We start from the raw sequence: 13,500 nt of genomic DNA on the forward strand, positions 1-13,500 counted from the left end.
TAGAAAAGTCGTCAAGAGGAATGGGATTAAGGCCTTTAGTAAAGGTTACCGAAACGGAAAATTCAACCTAGTTGACTGGAAATCCCAAGATCTAGGTTCAAAGGGACAACCTAACTTCGTGTAACGGGTGAGTCACTGAAGAGGTAAATCCTCTTGCCCATTCCTTTATACAGTGATGCCCTATGGGGGTGGAAGGTTAAGCTAATGTTTTTAATGACCTTAGTGATGTGGTATAATGAAATACCGTATCTAGGTCACCTATGTGAGTGCGAAGTGAGGCCGCTTCTTTAAGAATTGCCAAGGCCGAATTCTTTAAAAACACTCACAGAACCAGGCTAGTGTTTCAGGGCCATACCGGACACACCAGTGAGAACAAGAACAATGGTTGGACTAACTCCTGTGTGAGGTCTATTGTCTCGGTTTACATAAACGGCAGAACAGTTCATGACATCACGTTCACTGGTCAGCCAGTAAATTCGATAGGCTTTCACTACGAAAGGTTTAAGGCCAACATCTACCTTTTTTTATGCAGGGTTAGTCTATGTGCTCTCTCTCTTTCCGAGTCTTTGTTGATAAACGTTGAGCGTTTACTGTATTTGGTCAATTTTTATTCATGTGGGGGATTGTTGGAGAAAAATGGTTGAATAAGAAATTGCCTCATAAATGTGTATATAACTCACACATTTAAGGCTCATCAGTTTTACAAAATTGATTAGGCAGTTTTGCTAGCATTAGTTGCCAACCTTGATGGCTAGAGGCTCCTCCTCTCTCCCCCATGGTGTATAAAAAGAGGCCCTATTCCTTGAAAAGAGATATAAAATTTTTCCTTGACATCCATACACTCTGGTAAAAACCGTCGTATCCTAGGAAGTAGACGTCGGCGTACCTCCAGCACCCAACGGTGAGGCGACGAATCTATTTTAAGGAGACTGTGGTATCACACAGGCTTCGGTTTGCTTCCTTTAACCATTTATATTTTATCTGTATTTTATTCAGCATGCTATTTTTCCTGGGATTGAATGTTTGTTTTGTTCATCTCATAATTTTGCGATATGCAATGTGAAATTATGTAATGTGAGTAGTTTTTCCCAACACGGGTTAGCCAAATTTTCTCGCCTAAAAAGGAGTTTTCAAAAGTGGGTGTGGAATTATAATTTGAAAACTCAAAACAAATAGCACACTAAAATCAATAGATGGAAATGTGTTTAGAGAGCTTCTCCAAACACAGCCAAAAGTTTTTATTTTTTAGATTAGTCACATTTAACTCCTTTGTAATTTTAACAAAATTTCACTAGTTCCCCACTTTCAATTATAACTATCGATCTCTTGTACTTTAAGGGCATGTTTGATTGGGTGGATTAGAGCATGAGACTGAGATTATTAATTCGTGGGCCCAATTATCCTATGTTTGTTTTCACATTTTGGTTTAGGATTATTAATTCAATGGATAATTAATCCAATAAATTTGTAGGATTATTAGTAATGAGGTATGGGTGGGATTATTAATCCAATGGATATTAATTCAATTGGACAGTAAATACCACACTAATTTAATAAAATTATTAATACTTCACTATTAATCTTGTGAATCAAACATGAATTAAATGAAATTATCATTCTATGCATATGGTATTAACGAGATATCCAAAATCCGTCCGTTAAAGCATCAAGATAGACACAACAAATGTGTTCCTACTACTTGAAAAATTACCCCCCCAAAAAAGCATTGTTAGCCTGTGTTTGGGAAGGTAATTTGAGGCTAAATTAGCCACATACGGACAAAAGTGGCTAATTCAGCCACATGGAGACAAAAGCATGGCAAGGGCTTGGCAACAACCATTCCACAGGTAAATTTACGAAACTACCCCCACATGAAAGAGGGGCTAATTTAGCCTCAGTGTCAGAAATTTTCAAAGTAAAAAAAAAAAACCTTTTTCCAAAAAAACATCTTTTCCCAGAAAAAACAAAGAAAGTTGAAAAAAAAAATTAAAAACATTTTTTTTTGTTTTTTGTTAAAATATTTTATAAAAATAAATTCAAACTCCATTTTATAAAAATATTTTTAAAATATTTTAATTTTTTTGTTATGTATTTGGTTATGATTTGAGTGTAGAGTTGTGAAAGTAGTATGGAGTTTCGAGTTATGTGTTTGTTATGAGTTTTAAAAATAATTTATTAATTGAGTTTTATTTTATGTGTTTGATTACGATTTGAGTGTAGAGTTGTTTTTAAATTTAAAATATTAACATTTAAAATAATTTAATTTTTTTGAATATTTAAATTATTTACATTTTTTTGTTAAAATAATTTTTTGAATATTTAAATTATTTAAATTTTTAAGATTTAAATTTTTTGAATATTTATTTTAAATTTTTGCTTATTAAATTATTTAGATTATTTAAATATTTAAAATAAAATAAAAATTAAAATTAAAATTAAATTAAAAGTAAATTATTTAAAATACACAGGACAATAAAATAAAACCTCACTTTTTATCATTTCACAGAAAATGAAAAAAAAATAAAAAAAAAATAAAAAACACATGAAAAAACCATTTACCAAAAAAAAAATTTAAAATACATAAATTATTTTAAAAAAATACGTCTCATTCAAAAATATTTAAAAATATTTTAAAAATTACAAAAACGTAAATTCAAAAAAAAAGAACGACAAAAATACGCCTCATCCAAAAAGTTAAAAAAAAAAAAACCAAAAATTACCATTTGCCATGTAATTTACAAATAAATAAAACACATGAAAACCTATTTTTGAAATATAAAAACAAATTAATATGTACGAATTAAAAAATGACAAAAACGTAAATTAAAAAAAAAATAACGAGAAAAATACGTCTTGTTAAAAAATATTTTAAAAAAATTTAAAAACATAAATTACAATTCGCGACGTAATTTAAAAATAAATAAAACACATGAAAACTCATTTTTGAAAAATAAAAAAAAAAGTTATTGTATACCAATAAAAATAAAAAAGATAAAAAAAATATGCCAAATCCAAACCCAAAATAAAAACAAATAAAAAATTTAAGTAAAATACGCGAAATCGAAACCCAAAATAAAAAAATAAAAATTAAGCAAAATACGCCAAATCCAAACTCAAAATAAAAATAAAAATAAAATTTAAAGGAAAATACGCCAAATCTAAACCGAAAAAAAAAAATTCAAACAATTTCGATCCTGTACATGGCACTGACGTGGAGGACCATTTGAGTGTGACTTGCCATGAGAATCATGTGTCAAGGGTAGTTTGGTAATTTACCATAAAGGCACCTCACCAAAAAGTCAAAAAACTAAAAAGTCAAAAAATCATTCCCAAACCAGACTTTTTAGCCCCAGACTAAAATAGCCAAAAAAATTAAAAAGTCAAAAAGCCAATCCGCTTCCCAAACGGAGGCTTAACATGTTTATTTTTGCTCTTTCGAGCTAAAATTTTATTAATTATTTCTTTCACTCCAATCATTAAAAAGCAGTTATGAATAAAAAAGATTTTCATAAAATAATATATGGATTTGAAATAAAAAATAGGTCCCACATATAGAATTCACCATATATAGACTCACCCTTTGTTACATTGTAAAAATTATTTATACACTTAGATTTATTCATCTGAAAGTGTTAAATAACAAAAGTTTTTTCCCTCTCTATTTCTAAATTGGTCGCAAAACAATGACATGGTTGGTCTCAAGCCAATATAATGCCAATAATTCAACATTTTAATATAGTTGAGCTGGGGTATTTATTGGTTCTCTCATTAGGGCACAAATTATATAATCATGAAAATATCTCAGAAGGGCACAAATTATGCAATCATGAAAACAGTTTCACAGTAGGCCGATGTAAGGTTGCGTAAACTTGACCTTTTCAAGATCCTGCAGTGACGAGTGCCGAGTGCAGTGGGATAGAAAATGATAAAACACAACTATCCCATTCTAAAGGCTATAATTAACCCGTTTCAAAGTTTACAGTTCATAGGTGTTTTACATAAATTACAACAGCATAGTTTAGACTGCAATAATTCAAATTATACTGTAAATTTTGTATCTTCTGATCATATAAATAATAAAAAAAAAATTGCACGTAAATGAGGTAAAAAATATATCAAAGCAACTTCAACTACTCCAATTTCTGAACTCCTTCAGATGACATTTCAGAGGCTGGTTCTGTCTTAGAAGATGGTAAGGCTGAAAGAAGACTAACCGAAGCTTCATCAGTGACTCCTTGATTCTGTTCTGACACAATTGAATGGTCTTCAATATCATTATCATCATCATCAGGATTTGCTGGTTGCTCTGTGTTGAATCGAATCCATTTCCTATCCTTTGCATGATTTACAGCAGGATACAACAACATCCCAACAATAACAACACAACCGCTAACTAAATATGTCCTTGCAGATGCCAAACTCATCACAAGAACAAGCAATAGTGCAGGAGGCACGCAAAGCATTGTTGCGCCAAATGTTTGTACCGGAACTCTGTATGGTCTAAAAAGATCTGGCTTCTTTATTCGCAATCTTACGAATGCTACCAACTCGAGAAGCATTCCAATGGCATAAAGGAAGTTAAGAAATTCCAAGATTTCTTGGAAACTCATCCAAGACAAGAAGATCACACCAGTTGCAGAGCACACTATGCTAATGGTCGGTGTCCCATGCTTCGATCTACAAGGATCATTGGAAAAATAGGTCACATAATTTCTCCAAACAACAAAACTTCCACTGCCAAATGAATAATTATTGTGATATCAATTTATGGTAGAAACAAAACATATTGAAGAAAACTTCAAATTAGGTTTTTATTGCAAATTTATCCCTACTGTTTGCATAAGTTTCAGATAATTTTCTTCTTCAAACAACATAGGCCTTGTGAATATTCAAGAAAATAGAAATGTATGGCTGTATGCTCTATTGTTATATAAGATTCTAATTCATGTTTAATCAATTTCTAATCTAATTATGATTCTTCAAAGAAACATGAATACCGTGAAATTTAAACAAACAACCATCTTGGATATTGAAAATGTTTGTATACAGGCCCAAAAACCATATTTACGGGTTGTATAACATGAATGAATATGAAATGATTTCAACAAAAACAAGTAACAAAGTGAAACAAGCCATTTTGACTGACCTTGAAGCAAATATAGACGGAAGCATTCCCATCTCACTCATCCCAAGAAGTTGGAAGGCATCGCTGCTCATTTCTGCTTCAAACAACCCCAGGTTAGACATTGCAGCTGCTGCTTGGATCCACCATTTAAGCCAAGACCCTCCTATCAGCATCCCAACTTCCGCAAAAAACCCATCACTCCACTCACTAGGATTAGTGTTTAAAGCTCCAGTACCAGCAAGAAGTGGAATCAAATATGAAGAGACCACCAAAACCACAGCCCCAAGGAGAGCTTTCGGAAATGTCTGACTCGGGTCTTGGATCTCCCCAGCAAGTGTACTTGCTTTATCCCAGTAATTCAAATTCCAAAACATGCTATTGAAGTATCCTCTCCACTCCACCTTCTTAAAATCTACGACTAGCCACCGTCGAGGCCTAATTTGAGGAATTGAGAGAATACCCAAAACAAGAAACGGGAAAAGCGAGAAACCAGCAAGCAAAACTGCAGAAAACCCAACAATATGCAGGCCGCGATAATTCAAATAGGTTAAGGAAACTGTGATTCCTAAAAGAGCTGGAATTCGAGCAACCATTTGATTGAAGATTGGAAATGAATGCTTCAAGTAATCAAGAAACAATACAGGGTAAAGGGCATTGTCCATAACCCCACTAAACCATTTCCAGAAACCTTCTTGGAATCCCCAAAAAGGCCCAAAAGCAGAGGATATCCAAACAACATAGCCACCATTTTCAGGGAAGCTTGTGGCAAGCTCAGCAGTCACCAGAGCTTCTGGGATGCTCCAAAATAAGGGGAAAATCAAGAATCCAAGCAATGATAATAGAGGGCCACCTCCATCCTTAACTGAATCTTCCACACCAAATGGACCACCAGACACATCATAAAAGATCAAAGCAATAAGAGGAAGTAGTTTGAGTTTTGGGTTTGATTTTGTTGAAGTGTTCTTGACATCACTTTCCACAATTCCCTCTTCTTCACCCATCAACAAACAGGAGGAGAGAGATTGTTTCAAGTTTGCCCCAACAAATTGTATGAAGGATTTAGTGACTGTGGTTTGGTCCAAACATCAAACATCAAGCATCAAACATCAAACATCTGATGGGTGTGAAGATGTAATCAACTGCATACCGATTAATCAAGACAACCCAACTATATATCATCTATAAACAGATCTATTAAAATGAAAAGTACATACTTTGAAGGATTAGCCAAATGGGTATTGCCTGAAAGATCAGCCAATGAAATTCAACCAAATGAAAAGGAATTCACAGTGGCGATGCCTACGAAATGAGTTGAAGTTTTGGTGGATTTGTGATTTGGAACACGGAATGAGCTTTGAAGTCAACACACGCGCGGTTGGTTGCCATCAAATTCTCTTGGATTGCGTACAAATTTTTTTCAGAATTATTAAACATAATTGCCCTAAAATCCCTCAACTATTTCCGTCATTCATGAACATGTATCCATTCCGTATATATTGGAAGGTTTTTTTTTTTTTTTTTTTTTTTTTTTTTTTTTTGGAGAAATTATACAAATAGTCCCTATAGTTTGGACTTGTGTCACTTTGGTCCTGACTTTTCAATTGTGACACATTTAATCTTAAATTTCGAATCTTATTCTAAATAAGAACAATTGAATATATAATTAGATTTTTTAAGGGTAAAATTGTCAATTTGATAAAATATAAATTAATTTGACAAAAATAAATGTCAAACAAATATTTTTGAATTTTTAAAAATTATTTCTACCTACTAAAAATAAAATTATGTAAAATTAATAATTTTTTTAGACATTTATTTATTTATTTTTATCAAATTAATTTTTATTATGTGTTCGGATGATGATCATGTGAAATTAATTTTAAAAAATTAATCATGTAATTTTTATTAATTTTACATAATTTTATCATTGGTGGATAAAAATAATTTTAAAAAAATTAAAAATATTTTTTTGACATTTATTTTTGTCAAATTAGTTTATATTTTATCAAATTGACAATTTTACCCTTGAAAAATCTAATAATATTTTCAATTGTCTTTATTTGGATCAAGATTCAAAATTCAGGATGTCACAATTGAAAAGTCAGGAACTAAAGTGACATAAGTCTCAAATTAACCATTTTTTTTTTTTTTTGGGTACCTCCTAACTACTCAGAGAGAAATTTAGTCAAAATCTCCCAATTGATCCTTATTTGGTGAGAAGGATAATTTAATTTATTTTTCTTTCCTAAACTCTTTAAAATAAAAATAAAAAATGGTAATAATTTTGTAAAGATAAAATAAAAATAAATATATATATATATATATATTTTTTCTTTATTGGATAATATTATCAGAGTAATATAGAGTAATATATTACTGTTACTGTTTACATTAATTTTAACGGTAATAATTTTTTTTTTTAAAGAATTCCATAGTCAACATAGATCTTATTTGATAGATTTCTAAAAATATTAATTTTATTAAAAATCGACATCTACATCAAAAGTGATGTTATTTTAAAGTTTAATATTTTGATAATAGTGATGTTTATTGGATTTTTCAAGAAAAACTTTTTGTACTTATCATTAATGTATTAAAATTTTGAGAAAATGTTTGGGACCCCCTTTTTGGAGGGTTCCATGACTCTCAATTTGATCTTGGCCCTTGATGTGTGTATGTAGTCTACTCATGTATGTGTGTATCTCACATTATGAATGGTTTGGATGAGAGTGGGGGTTATGAGGGTCATGTATATGTGGAGGTCTCTATTAAAATTGTAAAATTTTATTATGAGAATGTTTTGACCAAATCTCTCTACCTAATAACCTAGGTTAAGAAAGTATTAAATGAGATAAAATAAGACAACATTAAAAGTTATCTTAATTAAAAAAAAATATATATTTATAATGACACCAAAATATCATTTTTTGCTTTGCACGATCCTCCTCTTTTATTTTTGATTGGATTTTTTAAATATGTTTTTATTAAAATTAAAATTTAGTTTGGTGAAAAATAAAATTTTTAAAAATCAAACACTTATTTTCATATTATTTTTTTGAAATATAAAATAATATTTGAATATATATTTATATTTAGTTTTGTCAAAAAAATTTATAATTTTTTTGAAATAAATTTTAAATACAAATTCTAGAAATTAAATCAAATAAAAATATTCTACAACTAAAGTTTTTTCAATGTACATTTATAAATGTTGGTTGAGCTCTCACCATATTAGAACCATTCAAAAAAAATATAGAATACTTTTTATTTTTATTTTTATTTTTTTAATTACCCCTACATAGTAGTTAAAGAATTTTTGTCTTACAAAAACAAAGGGTAGTTATGTCCATATTAATAAAAAATTAACTCCTCAAAAACATCATAATTAATTTTTATTATATTCGTACATTTTCCATGCAAGTTTAAGTGGTTAAAATTTATTTATTACTTTCTTAACATGTTCCTTTAGGATACTGAGAGGGTAATTTATATGTAAATTAGGCCGAGCTGGGCAATGGGCTGTTCTTTGGGCCGTAATGAAGAGGCTTGGGAGATGGGCCACGGTCAAGTGTTAGCTCGGTCCAAAGTAAGGCTCTTGCCGCCAGACTAAGTAAAAAGGCTTGGTAATTAGTTTGGTCCTAAAAAGAGCAACGGTTAGTTCGGTCACCGTTACTAGAAGAAGTTAGTTCGGTCACGCCATTCGGAGCTGAGGTACGGCGACTTCACACGGTAAGCCTAGCTTTGGTTAGCCCGGTCTAAGCTTGCTATGATTAGCTCGGTCTCAATAGGTGAAACCGGGGTACAAGCAGTAAAGACAGAGCCGGGCTAACTAGAGTTCGGTCGTTTTGGCCCGTTTAGCATGGCTATGTTATCCCGGTCATTTTGCCATACTACCGGTTTGAAACCATCTCACTTGGTTTAAGCAGTGAGGGGGGTGTTGAAGGATAAGCATTATCTTTCAGGAGTATAAATCCTAAGAGGACTCTATATGGAAGAGTAAAAGTCCTACTAGGATTATGCCACATGGAACCTACAAAAGCTCACAAGCATCACCTATGGAGAGGTAACACACAACTTTGACTCTCGAATTCACAGAGCTTTTTATCTGTTTGTCTATTTTGCTGACTTAGGCATCGGAGAGGTATCCGGCATACACCCGCCGGCTAGCTTACGTTTGTGTTTTCAGGGAGTAAAGCGACGACGTACGGAGGAGCGCAGACTTGATCAACAGGATTATACGGGAAGAATATTTCGTGCCCGTACAATTGGCGCCATCTGTGGGAAACATCAGACTAGAACAAAACCTCTTGATTAAGCTTTTCCTCTTTAGAAGCAATGGCGCACAACGAAGATTTGCCGCAGTCCGCCATCGATGGACAAACACCAGAGGGGGGTGCAAGGCGCGAAGGCCTACCTTCTATCCCTTCCATGGCAGACTTGGAGCCACAACAACAAAATCCTAGGAGGGATGCAAGGGGGAGAAGGCGGACTAACAGCCCCTGTCACTCTCATTCACGAAGTCCTGACAGACAAAGACGGAGGATTGATCCTCAAGTTCTGGAGGACTGCGTGAAGGAGCAAAATGAATTAATAAGGAAGATGGCGGCGGACATAGAGGCCATGATGCGCCAGATCAAGGGAAAATGGGTGGCGACATGAGAGGGGCGCAAAGGCAATGCGCCTCCTCGCTACTCAGAAGATCGTAGTAGACACACCACGACATCGCATGCAGAGAGTAGAAGCCTCAGAACGAGCGACACTCAATCAAGGACTTCCAGAACTCGTTACTCCAGGTCTGAGAGAACGAGATCATTAAGGTCTTACACAGAGGGAAGTACCTATCGGCGCTCACACACGCACCATACATCATCCAGGCAAACGAAGTTGCCTAGATCGTCCGACTTACAGACTGTGCTTGAAGAAAGGGCGCGACAGAAGGAGGATGCCAGGGCACGCGACCCACACAGAGTTTCAGCTCTTCGGTGGTTGGCTCCTCGGACGCATGGAAGCGTCGAGGTTGGAATGCCAGCACCACACCTTGCCTACGAACCAACAGATAAAGCATTGGCAAGACTACATAGTTCGCCGTTTGTTCCCGCGATTGAGAACGCATCATTACCCTCAGACTTCATCCAGTACGAAGGGAAGACAGACCCTTACATGCACCTAAGCCACTTCCGCCAGGTTATGGCGGTATATCGACGAAACAAGGTTTTGATGTGCATCCTCTTCCCATCAAGCCTTGGTGACCTAGGCTTAACTTGGTTCGAAAAACTTCCAGAAGGCAGCATAGCCTCCTGGGCCCAATTGGTGGAGGCGTTCGTAACAAGGTTCAGAACGAACACCAAAACCCCGGTGGAAATTGATCAACTGCTCTCCATCGACATGGGCGAAAAAGAGTCATTAAAATCCTATAATAGCCGCTACTGGGAGAACTTCAACTAGATTGGGGACTGCCCCACCAATCTCGCCATCGCACAGTACAAAAGAGGCCTTCCAGTCGGGAACAGACTAAGGGACTCAATCACTATGACACCACCTCTCACGATGGAGGCCTTAATGAAAAGAGTGCACCAGCACATTCGGGTTGAAGAAGATGGCGCCCGTACTAAGGCAAAGTCTAGCACGACCGTAGTACCAGATAAAAAGACTACGACAAAGGTCAACGTGGTAGAATGTCCAAACAAAAACGGATGCGGCAGGCGAGACAACGAAGAGGACCAGAATAAAAGATGGTTGAGAGTCCGCACTGCCATAACCACGGTATTCAAGAAACCGATCTATCGGGATCTGAGCGAAATACGCGATGAGCCTTTCGTCAGATGGCCAGCTAAGCTAGGAGAAGCACAGAAAGACTACGACGAAAGGTCGCGATGCACCTTCCACAAAGAAAAGGGGCACCGCATTGAAAATTGTATTGAGATAGCATCTAGAGGAGTTGGTGGCAGCCGGTCACCTGGATAAATACATTGAAGGAGGGACGCAACCAACCCCCCAGGACCACAATAACCCCAATGGAATGCCAATTGACGCCCCACCTCAAGGTGTGATCAATGTGATACATGGAGTATTCGAACATAAGTGTGTATGCGAGCTCAAATGATCGATCAAGAAGGCTGAGCACTTAACAGAGGTATTGAGTGCCTAGTCCACCATTAAAAAGGAGAGAACAGAGGCCATGAACGTCATGTCTTTTTCAGACAAGGATTTGGAAAGAATATATTGCCCTCACAACGATGCACTGGTCGTCACCCTCCGCGTCAAGGATTACGACGTCAAGCGAATTCTGATAGACCAAGGTAGCTCGTGTGAGATAATGTACTACGACACCTTCAAACAACTGAAATTGGAGGACAAAGACCTGGCACCAGCTGTATCCCTCCTGATCGGATTCAACTCAATGCCAGAATGGCCAGTCGGCAAAATTATCCTGCCAGTCAGGGCAAGAAGCGTGATAAAACAAGTGAAATTTTGGGTGTTGAAGGTCCCTTCCACTTACAACATAATCTTGGAAAAAACATGGCGCCATGCCATGAAATCAGTAGCATCATCCTACCATCAAGTAATGCGGTTCCCCAACGAAGCCGGAGTAATTGAAGAGGTCTTTGGAGACCAGATTATGTCCAAGCAATGCTTTGTCACGGCTAATGGCAGTCGCGTTGCCAAGGGATATGTTCATTCGGTGGAAGAACCTGAGAGCAATGAACTGTTCGCGGATGTCGGCAAAGCAGCTGATCAAAAAGCGGTGGAAGACTTGGTAGAGGTAAGAATAGATGAAAAGAACCCGGATAAGTTCTTTTTGTTGTCCAGCACTGAGAGATTAGAGGTCTTGGAATTCTTGACCTCTAACATCGAAGTGTTCGCCTGGACACCCTACGACATGCCAGGCATTGATCCAAACTTCATTTGTCGCCAACTCAATGTCCACCCATCCGCCAGACCAATCATTCAGCGCACTCGCAGATCGACACTCAACCACGCCAAGATAGTGGCGGAAGAAGTGGGAAATCTGCTAGAGACAGGAGCTATCAGAGAGTTGTACTACCCCAGATGGATTTCCAACACAGTCGTGGTGCCAAAAAAGAATGGCAAATGGCGTATTTGCGTCGACTATAAGACAGTCAACAAAGCATGCCCAAAGGATAGCTTTCCCCTACCACGGATAGATCAATTGGTAGACCTAACGGCGGGACACAACCGACTTAGCTTTCTGGATGCGTACAGAGGCTACCATCAGATTGCCATGTACGAACCAGACCAAGAGGTCACGTCCTTTACCACTCTAAGAGGACTGTATTGTTATAAGGTCATGCCCTTTGGCCTAAAGAACGCAGGGGTAACATTTCAGAGAATGGTCACCAAGATGTTTGAGCCGTTGTTAGGCAGAACAATGGAAGCTTACATCGACGATATGGTGGTCAAAAGCAAGGATGAGAACGATCATCTAAGGGACCTAGGTGAGATGTTCCAGATTCCGAAGAGGCACAAGTTGCGCCTTAATACATCTAAGTGCACGTTCGGTGTAGGATCTGGCAAATTCTTGGGCTTCCTAGTGACCAACTGGGGTATAGAAGCAGACCCCACCCAGATCAAAGCTATTCAGGATCTGGAGAGACCTAACTTAGTAAAAGAAGTACAATATCTCACTGGCATGGCAGCTGCACTCAACCGATTCATTACCCGGTCGTCAGACAGATTACGACCATTTTTTCAAGCATTGAAAGCTAAGTTCGAGTGGGACGAAGAATGCGACTGCGCTCTGGAAAACTTGAAAGAATACATGTCTTCTCCACCACTACTTGTCACCTTAATACCTGGAGAAGAACTCTTCCTGTACCTGGCGGTCTCTCAGCACACAATTAGCGCAGTATTGGTCCGTGTAGAAGGAATCCAACATCTGCCCATTTATTATGTCAGCAAAACATTGCTGGGCGCGGAAACGAGGTACTTGCCGCTGGAAAAACTGGCATTGGCCTTAATGATGGCCTCAAGAAAGTTGTCGCACTACTTCCACGCCCACACCATAGTCGTCCTCACAGCATTCCCATTAAAAGCTTTGTTTGAGAGGGCAAACTTTCTGGGCGAATCTTGAAGTGGGTAGTAGAGTTGGGACAATTCGACATCAAATTCCAACCTAGAACCGCGATAAAGGCCCAAGCTTTGGCAGACTTTGTCGCATAATTCACCCCAGGAAGTCATCATATCTGCTTAGTCGATCTGATTGATACAACCAAACCAGGGATAGAAGTTGACACCGGAATAGCACAACCCCTGGTGCAGGATATTCAGTCAGACCCCAAGGCAGACCAGAGTAAAGAAAGCAAGGCAGAAGCGAACCATGCTACACCAAGCCAAGACTCACCAATAAATAAAGA

The 13,500-nt window shown here is 36.7% G+C and overlaps 1 protein-coding gene across 1 annotated transcript; it reads right to left on the reverse strand.

The window, feature by feature from the left end:
• Positions 1-3,923: 3,923 nt before the first annotated feature.
• On the reverse strand, positions 3,924-6,593 carry PUT5 (Amino acid permease family protein). The gene is made up of 2 exons (XM_028262661.2): positions 5,147-6,593; positions 3,924-4,677 (listed from the first exon to the last, which is right to left on the reverse strand). Exons 1-2 carry the CDS (start codon positions 6,124-6,126, stop codon positions 4,131-4,133), a joined length of 1,527 nt encoding a protein of 508 aa, XP_028118462.2. The 5' UTR covers positions 6,127-6,593; the 3' UTR covers positions 3,924-4,130.
• Positions 6,594-13,500: the final 6,907 nt, after the last annotated feature.

This window comes from Camellia sinensis, chromosome 2 (assembly GCF_055761805.1).
Source record: "Camellia sinensis isolate YWXY chromosome 2, ASM5576180v1, whole genome shotgun sequence".
In the NCBI taxonomy this organism is placed as follows: domain Eukaryota; kingdom Viridiplantae; phylum Streptophyta; class Magnoliopsida; order Ericales; family Theaceae; genus Camellia; species Camellia sinensis.